Below are 19157 nucleotides of genomic sequence, written 5' to 3'. Positions count from 1 at the left end.
TTTAAGTATCCTGGGCTTCATTTGCATGTTCCCGGGCGGGCGCCATTTTTAAATGCCTGTAGTTCGAACTACCTGCCTGCGGCTACACGCGGCACGGACTAGGTAGTTTGAATTAAAGCTCCTAATTCAAACTACCGTTAAACCTCCTTGCAGGAGGAATAACGGTAGTTCGAATTAGGAGCTTTAATTTGAAATACCTAGTCTGTGCCGTGTGTAGCCGCGGACAGGTAGTTCGAACTACGGGCATTTAAAAATGGCGCCCGCCCAGGAACATGCAAATGAAGCCCGGGATATTTAAATCCCAGGCTTCATTTGCAAGTTCGAATGCCTACATTAGCCATCCTAGTTCGAACTAGGGTGGCAGTGTAGACATACCCTTATATACTGATGACCAGCAGGGTGACCACACTGCAAAAGTTTTTCGTCTGTTTGCTGTGTCTCATCTTATACATACATTGTAAGCTCTTTGGGGGCAGGGAACGTATTTTTGTCTTGTGTTTGTGCTTAACACCAAGGCAGGCTGGTCCATGACTAGGACTCCTAGTTGCTATGTTAATATGAATAATAAATAGTAATGAATTAAATAACTGCATAACCCCAGAGAGTTTTACCAATCTTTCACAGCACTGTGTATGCAGTCTGGCTTTTTTATTTCCATTTGTAATTTAAGATAAAGAGACCCGATTAATCATGAGACTGAGCATGTGAACTGTTGGGGGCCTGTTTTCAATTCATTAGAATTTATAAACTAACTAACTGGTTTTCTAGAAACTAGAGATATTAGATAGTGTAATTGAATAGTCATGTAATTGCATGAAATTTTATCGGTTACACAACTATTCGACAGTCCCTGGGGTCAGGGACAGCAGCCAGTGCATTCCCTGCCCCACTCCTGGGAAGCCCCCTGCCACTCCATGCTGCTGCTTCCGTATCACCCTTCTGTATCAGAATCAGCAGTGTGGGGTGGTAAGCAGGAGCTGGTCCGTGAGGGGAGCCAATTTAAAAACCAGCTACCTATGCAGACCCACTGCCTGCCACCCCACGCTGCTGCCTCTGATACAGAGGCAGAAGTGCTTGGGGACCCGAGCTTTCCACAGAAAGAGGCTGCTACAATGGGGAAAGAGGGCTGGGGAGGCAGATCTGGTGCAGGCAAATCTGGTGTTTGTGGAGAGCCTGCTTAAAGCCAGCTCCTCACAGGCACCAGCTGATACAGAGGTAGCAAGGGGGGGGGGGGGAAGTGCCTGCAGTTCATAAGATTAAGCAATAAATCAAGGCGTATTGGTTAATTATGTAGTGGACATTGACATCCCTATTGGAAACTTCTCCAGAAAATTCTAGCTTTACTCAGGTTATATGGTGAAATTTGGAGCAAAGACACAAGCAGACTGAACTCCTGCTGCAAATGCAAAATGGATCATAACCTTAAACATAGCATCACAATGGGTCTGCCAAAATATTCAAATCATGTATATTTAAACTAGTGATGAACAATTCCTGAGAGTTTTGTAAGGTGACAGGAGAAACTCCAAAACACTTATCCAACTTTACTTAACCTATCATTATGAGACCATCACTTGCTTTGTCCAGATTTGATCACATTTTCACACACCTACACAACTTTCACCTCTCCTGTTCTTCTTTCTATTACATGTCACTCTGCTAAAAGTTGGACCTCCCTGGTCCGGCACCCTTAGGATCTGACCGGACCCAAACAAGTGGATTTGTCGGACCAAAGATCCCTCCTTTTATGGCCCGTGCTACCCTGCTACCCCTTTCCCTACTTCACATTGACCTACTTCACATTTAACTCAATTTTATGCTGTATAGTATTTGGTTTTGTGTTGGTTTTCTTTGTTTTTTCTCTCTGCTGCTTCGTTGAATATTTGCAGTTCAAACTGACATATGTGTGTGACTGGCTGGTTTGTAATTCTGGTATTCATATCTCGGAGGTTCTATCGTAATAAGATGAGAAAAAAACTCATTATCCTGAAGTGATACAAAGGTAAATTTAGTAATTGTTTCTTTCCAACTATGAAGGTAAGCAGATGAAGGAAGTGAAGATAAAGTCAGCATTATTCCAGATGACTGCAGACAGTATGAACATGATAGATGATTCTTTGCTCACCATCATCCTCAGAAATCCGATAGAGGTTTGGGTTTCCTGTGGAGAACCTTTTCTACCTTTGGATGGTATGAATTTGTTGGGCTTCTTTCCCCCTTCTAACAAGTGAGATATGTAGGGCTTATCCACACTGAGACTGAGGTTATGGCTAGACTGCAGGGTTTTTTCGGGGTTGTTTTTTTTGGAGTTTTTTTTGCAGAAGAGCAAATGTGCTCTTTCGGAAGTCCTTGTATTCCTCATTCTACAAGGAAGAAGGGGGCTTTCGAAAGAAGGGTTTTTTCCAACATTTGGCCCAGTCTAGACCAGCCAAATGTTGGAAAAGCCTCTTCCAACAAAACTATCAGAAAAAGCTATGTATAATGAGGAGCGCATTTTGTGTAGCTTTTGACAAATAGATGTAGTCTAGACATACCCTGAGTGCACAGCAAGGCAGGATGTAAATCTACAGTACACTAGGCCGGACTGCATTAAGTCACCTTATGTATCCTACATCTGAGCTGTAAATGTTCCATAATAGGCTTTGACCTACTACTATTTCAAACAATAGCTGTGAGTCAAAACCCTATGGAACTTTAAGAGTGCAGTAGCAAAGTCTACACCAGCGGATGGCAAAATCCAGCCTATGGGCTGGATCCAGCCTGCCATGCCCAATCTGGTCCCTGGCCCAGCGAGAGGTTCCTTACCTGCCCTGCACCTGCATGTCACTCCAAGTGGCCGGCTCTGGGGCTTATGTGTTTTCTGAGCACAGGCTTCCCCCACCCCCAGCACAATCTCACAGCTCCCATTGGCCAGAAACCAGCTAATGGGAGCTGCCTGGGCCATGTTTGTGGCACAGGCAGTGTGTTAAGTATCCGCTCCCCACCAGGCTTGTGGTGCTCAGAAAAGCACATGGCCCCTGCATCTGGGCTGCTCTGAACAGCACACGGGGGTTCAAAAGGTAGAGAGCCTGCACAAGGGACCTGCGGGGCAGCTGGCTGGGAGTCACCTAGTTAAGTATCTCCTTGCCAGAGCCTGCCTCTGGCACCCCAGCCCCTCCCTCACCCCAAGCCTTTCCCTGCTCCTGTACCATCTGTCCTCCCAGACCCTGTACCCCATCTCCTGTCCCAGGCCACAATCCAAACCCTTGTCCCTCCTCCTGCACCCTTGCCCCAGGTCACAACCCCCTCCTACACCTCTCCTCCAGGTCAGAATCCTCTCCTGCACCCATACCCCCTCCTAGATCCTGCACCCAGAGGTGAATATAAGTGGGTGCACTCTGATGTGCGGCTCTGGCAAAAACTGGCAAAGCTATGGCAAGAGCCAGCAGGGAGCTATTTGAAGTGTTGACAGGGACCCTGGTTGCAATAGGACAGTTCCTGTAAGAAATTTTAAGTTACTTTCACCGCTGCCTGCACCCCAATCCCTAGTCCCAGCTCACTCCTCACTCTTTCCCTGAAACTCCTTCCCAGACCTCAGACCCTCCCCTGCACCTCATTCCCCTACTACCTCAAGCTCCCTTGCATGGGTGGTTGGTGAAGGCAAGCCCCCAGCCTCACCTCTAGCCTAGTCCCTTATGATGAGGCCCCATCTTTTCCCCACTCCCACGAGGACTGCCACACATGCATTCCCCCCTACGAACCACAGGGGAGTGGACAGGCACGTGCTTGCCCCAGCCTTGGGTGGGGACAGAGGGCACACGGCTCAGCCCAGCCTCTCCCCAAAGCAGCCTCGCCTCCACCGGGGGACAGAGGAGGGTGTACTGCACCACATGGCCCGGCTCAGCCTCTTTAGCCCTGAGGAGGGCGGAGGGCACACAGCATGGTCCCAACCTCTCCAGCCCCGGAACATTAGGAGGGCGGGATCTGGGGGAAGCAACACTCCACCTCCAGAACACCTATAGTCGGCATTCTGGGGGTGTAGTGTGGGCAGGGTTATGCCTGGCGGTTAGGGAAGGCAAAGCCTTCCTCCACCTAACATACCAGACACCTATTCTCCCTTGTGCACTCACCTTCCATTTGAAACCTCACACCTCTTCCATTCATATCGTGGGAGAGTGCGGCCCTTCTCCCCTTATAAAATTCTTAGTGTGGCTTCCCCATCAAAAAATATTGACGACCCTTGGTCTACACATCTAACTTTCATGTGACAAACTGGTGTGCTGTAGAGTTATATCCTTGTTTATCATACTCAAAATCTCCATGTGGGCAAGTCCTTCAAAAGAGAATGAAAATCTCAGAGTAAATTTTAAAACGTTTTATTTTGGAGAGGAAAACTGAAATATATCTTATTTGGGGAAAAAGTTATGATGCAATAAGCGCATTACACATATATTTAATTTGTTCTCTTCACTTGAGTAAAGTTAATCACATCAGCTGTGTCTACACTGGGCCACTTATTCCGGAAAATCAGCCTCTTTTCCGGAATAAGCTGCGAGCTGTCTACACTGGCCCTTGAATTTCCGGAAAAGCAACGACGCTCTACTGTACAAAATCAGCCGCTATTCCGGAAAAACTATTCTGCTCCCGCTCGGGCATAAGTCTTTATTCCGGAACACTGTTCCGGAAAAGGACCAGTGTAGACAGCCCAGTAGTCTTTTCCGGAAAAGCGCATCTACATTGGCCACAGACGCTTTTCCGGAAAAAGGGCTTTTCCGGAAAAGCAGCCTGCCAATGTAGACGCTCCTTTTCCGGAAAAACTGAAAACGGAATAGTATTCCATTTTAAGCATATCCGGAAATTCATGCCAGTATAGACACAGCCATCCATCTGGTTTTGCACAATTGTACATCTCATTGTACAATGAGAAAGGTAAATATTGCACATATTATCCAGAACCTAAAAATCCACCTCCAAGTTATGCCCACTATGTCAATAAAATTCAAAGTAGATAGTAAGATGTATATAGCCTGTTGAATGACTGATTAATCAAGTGTTGTGCTAGGTATTTGTATCACAATGAGGGCTATTTGTCTAAACACTGTTATTTGTAAGAGGGCATATTTCTATCAGAGGGTACATATTTTAAAAAATATTAAACCAATATTAAACTACTACAATTAAATGTGCAATTCTGAAAAAGTAAATATACATGTTAAATAGAAGTATGCGTTTGTGTCTTGCTCTGGAAAGACATTCATTAAGTTCTATATACTTTCAGATTGTTGCTTTTGGAGTTTTTGTTGTTGTTTTTTAGGATTCTTGCCTTTTAATTATTTGTCTGTAATTGGATCTATTTAACTCATGAACAATCTAAAGTGCTTTAAAAAACTATTATACTAATCAGTCATTCAAGAAAAACAATCAATTGCTAACTACAAAGAAAAATAATCAGTAGAAATATATATTTCTTTTATTACAGCTTTGCAAAAGTCAGAAAAACAAAAGAAACAAAACTGGTTAGAGAAGGACAAAATTTTGGCTGATCTAGATGCTATGAAGCACAAAATGAGACAGCTACAAGGTTGGTATGAGTGCATATTTAATTTGGAACTAATGAAATATTTATGACTAGAAGATTTACCTGGTGTTACTCAGGTACCTAATTCAGGTACTTTGTTTTTCTTCACGTAAATCATTGCTCTGAGAGTTAAGGGCTCAGTAGGCAGGCTGCCCCATGAGGAAAGGACCCTATCTCCTGCAGCAGTTTGGGGCCAGGTGAAAAGTGCCTCTCCATGGCCATTGCAACTCCAGTGGGCAGAACCAGGAGAGGGGTTCATATCCCCTGGCTGGGGAACAGTCAGACACCCAAACAGACACACTCTCCCAAAAATATAGTAGATATCGGTCCCTTTCTGCATCCCTATCCCCTGCTGGACTAATGGGGTTATAGCTGTCCCAGTCCCCATCTCTGGCCCCTTGCCCTGTGGTCATTATACAGTATAACTCTCCCTGCTTTCCGCCCCCTGCTGTCCCCATGTTGCCATTATATAGCATAGCCCTTGCTTTCTGTTTTATGAGAAAATCACATTCCAGGCACATCCCTTTGTCCTGGCACAACCAATCCCTTACCTTTCTGTAAGTTATGATAAGAGGAAGCTATATGCCAAATTTGATGGATCCTAGGAGTTCTTAAACAAACGGACAGAGACACTCACATTGACCCTGACCCTTGCCTCTGCAATAGGATCTATCTCTGTTTCACTGGAGCTCCATGCAAGTGTTGGGTTCACCCACTCAGAATTGATCACCCTGACCAGTGGGTATTTGGACATAGAAAACCTTTTCTATGCTGACAAATTTATTCTGATATATTCATTCAGTAACCTGTTTTTCCTGATCGGTTTAAGGGTTTGTGCTGTGAACAAATATTTTGGTAGTGTTCACAGTAGACTTTATAAATGCGTAAACTGCCTCAAGTTACCTGGCAATTAATGAACTTAAGGAAAAAGGTTTAGTGTAGCAGTACACTCAGGGCACATGTACACTACAAGGTAAAATTGAATCTACTATGGTCAATTTCTGATAATCCAATTTTGAGACGTTGAAGGTCCATGTCCTCACTAAGGGAAGAATCAAATGTTGTCCGAAGTAGCATGTCCCCATTAGGGAGCATACTATCAACTCAGAGTGAGACATCATGGGCAGTTTTGCATTCCGGATATGCTCACAGTGCCTGCTGGGTCCAAAATTCTGCTGGTTGCGACCCATGAAGCACTCCTCTAGTCCCTCCCCCCTCGTGTGAAAAAGGTGATAAGAACATAAGAACGGCCGTACTGGATCAGACCAAGGGTCCATCTAGCTCAGTATCCTGTCTGCCGACAGTGGCCCGCACCAGGTGCCCCAGAGAGGGTGGACCGAAGACAATGATCAAGCGATTTGTCTCCTGCCATCCCTCTCCAGCCTCTGACAAACAGAGGCCAAGGACACCATTTTATCCCCTGGCTAATAGCCTTTTATGGACCTAACCTCCATGAAATTATCTAGCTTCTCTTTAAAATCTATTATAGTCCTAGCCTTCACAGCCTCCTCTGGCAAGGAGTTCCACAGGTTGACTACACGCTGAGTGAAGAAGAACTTTCTTTTATTAGTTTTAAACCTGCTACCCATTAACTTCATTTGGTGTCCTCTAGTTATTCTATTATGGGAACTAATAAATAACTTTTCTTTATCGGCCCTCTCCACATCACTCATGATTTTATATACCTCTATCATATCCCCCCTTAGTCTCCTCTTTTCTAAACTGAAAAGTCCCAGTCGCTTTAACTTCTCCTCATATGGGACCTGTTCCAAACCCCTAATCATTTTAGTTGCCCTTTTCTGAACCCTTTCCAAGGCCAAAATATCTTTTTTGAAGTGATATCTTTTTTGAGGTGATGCAGTGTGCTGATGCTTTTTTGTGCCCTGGTTGCCCGCGCAGACACTAAAGCACTGGAACCAGCCTGGAAAGCATTGTCCTGGTTGTGGGTGTCATGGGGTACCTCATGGCACTGTACTTTGAGAACATATGCATGTTGCTCCACCAGGAAGAGGAAGAGGAAGAGGAAGCTCGGCAGGGCATGGAGGCCCCTCTCCAGCAAAGCCTGGCGCTCATGCTAGTGCACCCGCCAGTCAATCCTCTAAACACAGTGCAGTGCCGGTTCTGGCGATGTGAGACAAGCTCAGACTGTGGGAAAGTATCATCATGCAGAGATGGGTAGATAAACAGTGGCTGCAGAACTTCCACATGTGGAAGGCCACATTGCTGGAGTTCTGCGAATGGCTTGCCCCTACCCTGAGGTGCCAGGATACTCACATGAGGCCCACTCTGACCATGGAAAAGCACGTGGAATTGCCCTATGAAAGCCTGCCACTCCAGACAGCTACTGGCCAGTCAGGAATCAGTTTGGGGTGGGGAAATCCACGGTTGGGGCTGTTGTTATACAAATAGCCAAGGCCATTAACAACATCCTGCTACAGAGGGTTGTGACTCTGGGGAACATGAACAATATAGTGGAATGCTTTGCTACCATGGGCCTCCCTAACTGTGGGGGCAGCATCGATGGAATGCACTTCTCCATCTTGGTCCCCAACCATTATGACTCAGAATATATCAACCACAAGGAGTATTTCTCCATCCACATCCTTAGGATCTCCAGCCTCTTCCACATGCTGGCTGTCCTAGCAGGACAGGAGCCTTCAGGTGGGAGAGGGGGAAGTGGCTGGTCGGCTTCCTGCTGTGTCTGGCACATGCTGGGTCTGGCACACACGGTCTTCCTGGGACACTGCTTCTTTTCCTGCCCACAGGGCAAGGATGGGGGATATGTGTGGCACACATGGCTTCTGAGAGAGTGCTAATAGGTTCCCTTCCTCCAGGTTGTCATGCAAGATATCAGTCTTCTCTGAATCACAGCAAGTGATCAGGAGTGTATGCTGACCATAAACCTAGGCCTTATTCTGCATTGCTTTGTGGTTCAGTGATGCCAGACCACTTATTAGTGGCTTGGCATCGGAAGATAACCTACCACAGAAGACAGCATAAAGCTGGCTTTCCCAATAACCTTTTAGAAGGATTAAAGAGTTCCTGCATGAGAGTTTCATGGAGCTGTGCAGACAGGATTCCTGCTCCATCTACAAAAATGTGAACAAGCTGTGCAGTGTAGGCTGAGAGAGCACACTGCACCTTACACCCCATTACCTGAACCTGCTTGTAGTTAGACAGAGTTTGTGAACTCACCAGAAATGCCCTCCCCAGTGTCACTGATGGCCTGGGAGATGTACTGGGAGAGAGGATCAGCTCCAGCATTATGAGGAGCTCCTTACTCTTGGGCATCCTCCTCTTCATGACCCTCCACCATCCCTTGCTCCTGCAGGCTGAGGCCAGGCATGTCTTGTCTGGACTCGATGACCATTCTGGAGGAGCTAGCCGAGCCTTCCTCTCACAATGACATCCAGCTGGTCATAGTAGTGGCACATGTGAAGTGCTGCCCCAAACTATCTGCTCTCCTCCTTCACCTTATGGTACAACTTTTTGAGCTCTTTAATTTTTACCCTGCACTTCTGGGCATCCCTGGAATGGCCATTAGCCTCCAGGCAGGTTGTGATCCTGCCATAGGTATCAGCATTCCTCCTGCTGATTTTGAGCTCATGCAGGGTGGCTCCATCTCTCCACAGCTCGATGAGGTCCACGATTTCCTAGGGGCACACTCTTCTCCACCCCTGGGAACTGGAGCCTGTAGGGGCAGTTGTCGCAGTGCTCGGAGGATTGTTGGGAGAACTCATCTCCTCATGTACCATGCTGTGCTGCTCACTTGCAACACTGGCCACATGGGACAGGTCATTCTGTTGTTCCCAGGGCCTTTTGAGCTCACTGGGAGAGAAGTAAAGGCAGAAGTGCTGAACAGAGTGGTCAGAGTGGGCAGCTACTAGAGTCCTCCCAGAGGCCAATAGCATCAACTTTCCAGCAATGCTTCATCTACACTAGCATAACTTCAGCTATGCAAGGTTGGGCGTAGTGTTATTCCTGGTGAAAAGCAGGAGTACAGAAATAGACTTCCATGGCCCCTAAGAGTGATACAACAGGCTTTGTAGTGTGGAAGCATCACTTAGAAAATTGAACGTACAGGGCTAAGGTTGATGTAAAGTCCTAGTGTAGAGCAGGCCTCAGCATGGACAGAAACAACAATATTTTAAAACATATTATCTGGCTGTGGTTAACGCTGGGGTTGCCTTTGCACTAGAGGCTCAGAGGAGGATGGGATAGCAATAACCGGCCATAACAGCTCTATGCTTCCTGTGGCCCCCCCTCCCCCATTTCTCCAGCAAAAAACGTGTGAAGGGATTAGAGCCAAACAAAGGATCTGGCCATTATGTCAAACACAACTGTGTTTACTCTAGCTTCCTGTAGCAAACCAAAAAGGCCCATGGTTGCCATAAGAGCACAGCAGCTATACAGGGTCTGGCCTATTGTCCATCTAGCACAGTATCCTGTTTTCCAGCAGTGATCAAGTGCTAGATGCTTCAAAGGTAATGAACACAACAGGGCAACTATCGAGTGACCCATTCACTGATGTCCAGACCCAGCTATTAGAAGTCAGAAGCTTAGAGATGCTCAGAACTAGGAATGTTAAAATGTGTATATTTGTGTAAACGTGTATCTGCTGAAATTTTCAGAATCATGTTTACACGCTGCAGGGGGAGGTGGGAGTCCGTGAGCACCAGCTCCCATTTCTCACTCCACCCACCCCTGCTGTCTATGTATGAGAGGTGGAGGGCAGTTGGCTCGGTGGCAACCAGTATACATGAAGAGCCAGTGTCAACGCTGGCTCCCCACATGTACCAGCTCCCATCTGTCTCCCCTCCCCCATGCTGCTGCTTTTGATTCAGAGCAGCAGCACAGGTTTGGGAGGGGGAGAGACGGCTCAGCGGAAGCTTGCTCAGTGAACCAGCTTAAAAGCTTAAAAGCCAGTTCCCTGCGAGTATTGGCTCCCACCTGCCTCCCCATACTGCTGCCCCAATAGAGAGGTAACAACACGGCGGGAGCTGGCATGCATGGGTAGCCGGGTCAAAAGCTGGCTTCCCATGTATATTGCTATCAGAGACAGCAGCACAAGGGAGGGGAGGAGAGCAGGTGGCTCCCCAGGAGACAGTGCTCATGCAGAGCCAGCTTTTAAGCCAGCTCTTTGCTCTCCCCTCCAAGCACTAGCAACTTCTGCTTCTGCCTCTGTATACATTTGCTGAAGACACACTTCTTTATGTTTGTTTTAAACCTACTGCCTATCAATTTCACTGGGTGACCCATAGTTCTTGTGTTATATGAAAGAAATAACACTTTCTTCTTTACTTTTTCCACACCATTTATTATTTTATAGACCTCTATCATATCATATTGATGCTGTGAGGTTAGAAATTTTATCTAACATTTATCTGGACTGTGGTGTTCACATTAGGCTTTTACTTGATCTGCATAAATATGTCTGTATTGATCATTGCCTGGATTTATATTTTCTGTTTTTACAAATTATATTTAGCATTTTAGGATCAATAGGTTGAAAAGGTAAGAACAAATAAAATCAGTTCATCATAGTAAGAAAACATGGTTTTACAAGAATTATTTTAAAATTTCTCTGCATCAGGGCGACGAAAAACAGCCTTTAAACCATCCAACTTGGTGCCCACAAAAAGACCAGTTCAGCCTATAGTAGTCGAAGGAGGCTGGACTGAAGAAACCCAAGAAGAGATGAAACTAAGGGAAAATATACAACATACAGAGGTATAATATGTAATCTGTATCAATATTTCTAAATTAAAAACAGAATTCATGTTGTCCAGGAATTTTATCAAAGTGTTAGATTTTACACTCGCCCTGATCATGTGTTACAATACATGCTATATATTCCATTATCTGAAAAAGCATTCCCAGGCTACACTAGGTTCTTAAACAATATTTAGGATAAAATACAACATAGTTTTACAAAAGGTAGATCATATAAAAATGTGCTTTAAGAACATAACTAATTTTTTTATATTTAATAGGTCTAATTTTCCTGGATTTAAATAATAGTTCCACATTGTCAGTTAGAGGGTGGTTACTAGTAGAGTTCCTGAGGGATCTGTCTTAAGACCAGTCTCATTTAATGTTTTCATGCATAACCTTGGCACAAAAAGTAGGAATGTGGATGTAACAAAATATGTAGATGACATAAAGTTGGGATGTAGTGCAATATGGAGAAGGGCCAGGATATCGTAGAAAACAATTTGTAGGACCTTGAAAATGGGAGGAATAGAAATGGGATAAAACTCAATAGTACAAGGTCATACACTTAGGCCATGTCTACAGTAGGAAAATATTTCAAAATTAGTAAATTCGACTTGACTCCCAATTCAACAAATTCAAACTAGCTTGTCCACAGTATGGGGAAGCCTCGAAATTAGTCAGAGGCAGGCTCCGTTAATGTGGACACAGTACCTCATATTTAGAGCCCCAGGAAGCACTGGAGAGTAATTAGTTCATATTACTCTGAGGAAAAGTTATTTCAAAATAGCAGCACCAGAGCATCCTCACTACGATTATTTCAAAATAACTATTTCGGAATTAGCATTACTCTTGATGAAAAGTAGTCCTTTTTCGAATTCCATGGTCCGTTATTTCGAAATAACAGGCTTGGTAGTGTGGATGTTCCGCTTATAACTTTGACCTGGTGGGGGGGCTTATTTCAAAATAAAGTCCTAGTGTAGTCAAGCACTTAGGGACTCACAACAAGAATTTTTACTATAACCAGAGGATATAATTGGGCCATCAACAAGTTTAGGCTTGAAATAAGACAAAGGTTTGTAATCTTCAGAGGAGCAAAGTTCAGGAACAGCCTTCCAAAGGAAGTAGTGAGGGCAAAAATCCTAACTTGTTTCAAAACTGAAATTGATAAGTTTATGAGGGGGTGGCATGATGAGCTTCCCTACAATGGCATGTGACCCATCTGTAACTACTAATAGCAAAAAATCCCAAATGGTCAGAGATGGAGCACTAGATGATGAGGATTCTGAGTTACTACATAGAATTCTTTCTGTCTTGGTGGGTGGTATCTTTCTGACATACTCAGGATTCAACTGATCACCAGATTTGCGGACAGGAAAGATGTTTCTCCCAGGTCAGATTTACTGAGCTCCTGGAGCATTTGCCATTCTCTGCAGCATGGGGCATGGGTCACTTTTTGGTTTTAACTAGAGTAAATGGTGGATTCTCTCTAACTTGATTACTTTAAATCATGATATGAGGACTTCAGTAATTCACCCAGCAGTTATGGGTCTATTACAGGAGGAGTCAGGTAAGGTTCTGTGGCCTACAACGTGCAGGAGGTCAGACTAGATCAGGGATGGGCAATAAGAGGCCTGCACGTTGGATGTGGTTCACCAAGCTTAGCACTTGCTGGGCCACCAGATGCTTTATTTACCTCTGCATCCACAGATAGGGCTGCTTACAGATCCCGTTGGCTATTGGTTTGCCATTCCTGGCCACTAGTTAACACTGAGCACTGCTACACAAGCTAACCTCAGTGAACCACTTCCAGCCCATGGGCCATTTATTGTCCACCTCTGGATTAGATGGTCACAGTGTTTATGAGTTTATGACACTGAATGGAGCCAAAGAATTATTTTCTTAATAAGAAAGATGAAAAAGACACAGTGGATATGTGCATGAGCAAATATATCCAGCATAGCAAAATAGGCTTGATAGTTTTTAAGTTCATCAGAAGCAAGAAGCTGGGTAAACAACCAGTGGGGCTCTTGGACAAATGAGATGCTAAAGGAGCACTCAGAGATGATAAAGTCATGGCGGAGAAGCTAAATCAATTCTTTGTTTCAGTCTTCATGGCTGAGGATATTGGGGAGATTCTGAAATCTGAGGAATTGTCCAAGATTGAGGTGTCATTAGAGGAAGTTTTGGAATAAATTGATAAACTTAACAGTAACAAGTCATTGGGACTAGATGGCATTCACCCAAGAGTTCTGAAAGGGATCCAATGGATATTGTGTACTTACATTTCCAAAAAGCCTTTGACGAGGTCCCTCACCAAAGGCTCTTAAGTAAAGTAAGTTGTCATGGGATAAGAGGAAAGGTCCCCTCATGGACTGATAATTGGTTAAAAGACAGAATCAAAGAGTAGGACTAAATGGACAGTTTTCAGAATGGAGAGAGGTAACTTGTGGTGTCTTGTAAGGACTAATCCTAGTCAACATATCCACAGTGATTCCAAGGTCTCTCTCTTGGATGGTAACAGCTAATTTAGACACCATTATTTTAAGAACATAAGAATGGCCATACTAGGTCAGACCAAATGTCCATGTAGCCCAGTATCCTGTCTGCTGACAGTGGCCAATACCAGATGCCCCAGAGGGAGAGATCATAACATGTAATCATCACGTGCTCCCTCTCCTGTCACCCACTTCCAGAGAAACAGAGGCTAGGGACACCATTCCTAATAGCCATTGATGGACCTAACCTCCATGAGTGGCATCACATTAGCTATCTTCCTGTCATTTGGTACAGAAGGGCTGTGTCTACACTGGCCCCTTCTTCGGAATAGCCATGCTAATTTAGAACTTTGGAATAGGGAAATGCGCGGGGGATTTAAATATCCCCCTCGGGATTTAAATAAACATGGCCGCCGCTTTTTTTCCGGCTTGGGGAAAAGCCGGAAAAGGGCGTCCAGACTGGCGCGATCCTCCGGAATAAAGCCCTATTCCGGAGGATCTCTTATTCCTACTTTCAAGGAACTTCTTTCAAGGAAATCCCCCGCGCATTTCCCTATTCCAAAGTTCTAAATTAGCATGGCTATTCCGAAGAAGGGGCCAGTATAGACGTAGCCAAGATGTTTTAAAGGATAGGTTACAAACCACAGTTAATAGTTCCACAATTTCCCATTAGAGTTCTTTCAGAACTCTTGGGTGAATGCCATCTAGTCCCGGTGACTTGTTACTGTTAAGTTTATCAATTTGTTCCAAAACCTCCTCTAATGACACCTCAATCTGGGACAATTCCTCAGATTTGTCATCTGAAAAGAATGGCTCAGGTTTCAGAATCTCCCCAATATCCTCAGCCATGAAGACTGAAACAAAGAATTGATTTAGCTTCTCCACTATGACTTTATCATCTCTGAGTGCTCCTTTAGCATCTCGATCGTCCAAGAGCTCTTCTGATTGTTTACCCGGCTTCCTGCTTCCGATGTACTTAAAAAACCTTTTTGCTATTACTTTCTGAGTTTTTGGCTAGCTGTTCTTCAAACTCCTTTTTGGCTTTTCTTACTATATTTTTATACTTAATTTGACAAAGTTTATGCTCCTTTCTCTTTTCCTCACTACGATTTGACTTCTACTTTTTAAAAGATATCTTTTTATCTGTAACTGCTTCTTTTACCTGATTGTTAAGCCATGGTGGCACTTTTTGGGTTCTCTTACTGTGTTTTTTAATTTGGAGTATACATTTAAGTTGGGCCTCTATTATGGTGTCTTTGAAAAGTTTCCATGCAGCTTGCAGGGACTTTACTTTTGTCACTGTACCTATTACATTCTGTTTAACTAACCTCATCATTTTTCTGTATTTCTTCTTTCTGAAATTAAATGCCACATGTTGGGCTGCTGAGGTGTTTTCCCACCACAGGGATGTTAAATTTTATTATATTATGGTCACTATTTCTAAGCGGTCCAGTTATATTTACCTTTTTCTGGAAATCTAAGTACACTATATCCACTGGATTCCCTTTGCCTATATGCTTGTTGGCCTCCCCAAAGAATTCTAGTATCAATAATCATTCAGAGAGATGGATTGAGATCATATTGCCCTCACTATGTAAGATAGTATTGTACTTACAAATTGATCATTCTATTCATTTTCTACATTTTCTATTTTCTGTTATAGACACACTTCTCAGAGGTTCAAGCATCACGGTTCAAAAGTTCTCCTTTTTCACCTAAACTTCTGTCATCCAATCACAGATGTCTGTACGATCAGCCATCTGCAAAAAGAGTGTGGGCTTACCAGAATGGTTATAAACCTGAGCAAGGAGTTTATGCCTGGGGGAAAACAATTTCAGAGGTAAAGTACAGCAGAAGGAATCAGTCTGCATATTGCTACAGAGAATGGCATCAAGAAAATGCAAAACCTGTTAAGGAAAGCATGGGCTTTTAAGGATTGAATTCTCTGTTGGAATCACATGCCCTAGGAGTCAGAGTTTATAATTATTTGACAAGTTTAATATATATTTAATGTAGAAAAAGGGTAAAACACGCTTTTCCATTATAGCAGATTTTCCTTGAATTCATTTAATTCTTTTCTACTGTGTGTAATGTGATGCCCCTCAATAATCCCAAATCAACATGATGTAGCTACCAAAAAACTCTTAAATGGAATTTCTGCAGTTACCCTTAATAATATAATGGAAACTATTCAGGCAAAATAATTGTGATGTACTGTGACCCAAGGCAGTAGCAATGTATATGATGCATCATCAGATTAGCAGGGTGAAAGGTTCTTAGCTTTTTGTTCATGCTTACAATGACAGAATTTTATAAAACTCTGCAGTATATGCTGATTTTTAGATATAGAATATTTTCTCATACACAAACGTACAAATGTAATTGTATTCATTTTCATTCTTGTAGGAAGCATACTTTGTTAAAGTATACCTTTAAATAGGGTTATCTTAAATTTGACTGTTTACAGTTATTTAGATCATGAGCCAAATTCAGCCTTGTGATCCAAGGGAAAGTGCATGTCAACACAAAGCATCTGCAGCTCTTGCCCTGCCTGGGAAGTCACATCCAGCCATTCTAGCCCCCAGTAGTGGGTAGTTTTGACCAGAAAAGAAGTGTGATTATTACCCTATACCTAGTGCTGGTAGAGTCTCAGAGGGCAATCAAGTCAGGTGGTGCAATTGGCCTCACCCCTGTGTGCCAGACCGGGTAAATCAAGTGAATTGTTTACAAAGTAACACTTTTTTATTTTTTTACAACCATTGGTGTTTGCGCCTCTATCTCTGTTTTATTTGCTTATTTCAAGGATCCTCAAAGGAGATTCCTAGCTTTTCTCTTCATAGTATGAGGCCTTCAGAAACATGACAAAAAATTACAAGCAAAGGTGAAGAGGGCTGTGTAGTCATCAGAACATCAAGGCCTTTGATATTTGCTGAGTTATTATTGTATATAATACATGGATATGAAACCCAGGTTATCAGAGTCACACATTCCTATTCCACGCACAGTCCCACAATTCCTCAGCTTCCATTACTGCTTCCTTCTCCTCTCCAGTAACTGCCTCCCTAAGACCAACTGCACCTGGTTCCTTGAGTTATTACAGCTGCACATCCATCTCTGCCCCATGCATTGTGTATTGTTGCACAAAATTGTAGCTCCAAGATTGGCATTATGGTAATTTTTGCCTCTTGCTCTAGCATCAGTGTGACTCAGGGGGACAATCTCCTTCCCATGCTCTCATAGCTTCTCCCTCAGTATTGAAGTGGCTTTCATCCTCTGCCCCAGTGGAGTCTCTCTGGGAGCTAGAGCAGCTCTTGCAGTAGTCTCCAATGAATTCTCTTTCAGATTTGAGAGCAGAGCAGCCATTCATTATTAGAATTTTTCAGTTTCTGTTTGTTTGGATCAATCAGTTTATTATTTGGACTTACTTATTTAAAGGTTGAAAAGTGTAATATCTATCTAGAAGAATTAGAAATAATATGTCAAGTATTCATGTACATACATATATTAATTTATATAAACTTGTGTATGTGTTTTAATGTGTGTACATATATTGACACACACTTATTTTAGGGGCTTTTTCCTTGTCTCATTGTGAAACTATAAACTGCTCTTAGGAGCAAACCACAAATACAGTTCTTGAAATTTCCTGAACACTGAGCTAGAACACCCCATAAACCCAGAAAGAACTAAATAGGAGGAACCAATAGAATTATATTAAATATTCACATGCAGAAAAACATATGTACATTGAAGGTTCATTTGTTCTGATCTCTATTTCTTTGGTGTTTATTTTTAAAATGTCCCAGGATAAAGTGATAGTTCTAATTAGGAATGTTAAATATTGGTTAATTGAATAAACGATTAACCTCATGAATTCTTATTGGTCACTCGACTATTCTATAGTTGTCAGGGGTGAGGCTGGCAGCCAGTGCACTCAGGCCCCACTCCCAAGAAGCCACCTGCCACTCTGTGCTGCTGCCTCTATATCAGAGGCAGCAGCACAAGGTGTCAGGAGGGAGCTGGTCCACAAGGAGAGCCAGTTTAAAAACCAGCTCCCCTCACAGACTGGCTACCTATTGCCCTACGCTGCTGCTTCTGATACAGAGGCAGCAGCATGGGCTGGCAGCAGCCCCTGTCTGGGGAGAGAGCTGAGCTTCCGGACCCGGCATGAGCTGGAACTGAGCTGGGCTACCTGCCCGCCTGGCTCCTAATACACTTTAAATGCAGAGCTGCAGCGGGGGTAGGTCCTGGACCTGGCGTGAGCCAGAACTGAGCTGGGCTGCTGGCCAGACTGCTAAAAAATTTACTGATGGGGGGAGGGGGGAATGTGTGTCGTCTATAGCATTAACCTATAAGTTTTTGCTTATCTGTTAATCGGTTAATCAACTACACTAGTACATCCCGAGTTCTAATAGAGGCTATGTCTAGACTACTTCCCTCTTTTGAAAGAGGGATGTAAATTAGGCAGATTGAAAGTGCAAATGAAGCATGGACTTAAATATCCCACGTTTAATTTGCATATTCATGTCCGCTGTTTCAAAAAAGGTTATTTCGAAAGTGAAACTGCAGTCTAGACATGGTTCTTTCGAAAAAAAAAACCCTTTTTCAAAAGATCCCCATTCTCCTGAAAAAATTAGGAGTACGGGATCTTTCAAAAAAGGGTTTTTTTTCTAAAGAACTGCATCTAGACTGTGGTTTCACTTTCGAAATACACTTTTATGAAACAGCGATTGGACATGACTATACAAATGAAGAATTGGATATTTAAATCTGCGCTTCATTTGCACTTTCAATCTGTCTAATTTATATCCTTCTTTTGAAAGAGGGATGTAGCCTAGATGAGCCCAGAGTGTTCCCACAGCTCACTGTTCATGTCCTCTTTTCAGTGTTATTTATATACTACTTACTATATTTCTACTTTTCTCTGTATTCTGACCTTCATTCTGGACAAATTCTGACCTTTATTCTCAGGCAAAATTTTCATTATCATTAAGGAAAGGTTTGCCTGAATAAGGATTTCAGGTTGGAAATCCAGAAGACATTCTACAGCAAGAGATACAATACATTTCTTTCATCATCTCCACCATGTCTGATGAGTTGTATTTCTGTATTTATTTTATGGCATAAATCTGTGCATCTGTTTACAGTGCTCAATATCAACACTGTTTTTCCTTTTCAGCTTCTGGATAACTGCACCAGCAGGCTAAATATGCAACAGCCTGCCAAGGCCCTGTATACACGGGCTGGTGAGCCACTCCAGTCATGGGATGAAATAGAAAGAGACATGCTTCTGTGTGTTTCTGATGGAAATCCTTTTCTGAGCAGGGAAGGTAACTAATCACAGGTTCAGATATATCCTTTTGCAAACATCAAAGAGGGTACCAACATTT

The 19157-nt window shown here is 43.4% G+C and overlaps 1 protein-coding gene across 7 annotated transcripts in view; it reads left to right on the top strand.

The window, feature by feature from the left end:
- DCDC1 (doublecortin domain containing 1) overlaps nucleotides 1–19157 on the top strand; it is a 604418-nt gene that overhangs the window by 562705 nt on the left and 22556 nt on the right. For all 7 annotated transcript variants that reach the window (XM_075927782.1, XM_075927784.1, XM_075927785.1 and 4 more), the window contains 5 exons: nucleotides 2038–2190; nucleotides 5459–5560; nucleotides 11151–11287; nucleotides 15431–15607; nucleotides 18947–19097. In XM_075927782.1, coding sequence (XP_075783897.1) covers nucleotides 2038–2190; nucleotides 5459–5560; nucleotides 11151–11287; nucleotides 15431–15607; nucleotides 18947–19097 — 720 coding nt within the window. The remainder of the gene's footprint in view (nucleotides 1–2037; nucleotides 2191–5458; nucleotides 5561–11150; nucleotides 11288–15430; nucleotides 15608–18946; nucleotides 19098–19157) is intronic.

The sequence above is a fragment of the Pelodiscus sinensis genome, chromosome 4 (assembly GCF_049634645.1).
Source record: "Pelodiscus sinensis isolate JC-2024 chromosome 4, ASM4963464v1, whole genome shotgun sequence".
In the NCBI taxonomy this organism is placed as follows: Eukaryota; Metazoa; Chordata; order Testudines; family Trionychidae; genus Pelodiscus; species Pelodiscus sinensis.
The sequence above is the reverse complement of the archived record's forward strand: the minus strand, read 5'-3'. Positions and strand labels throughout refer to the sequence as shown.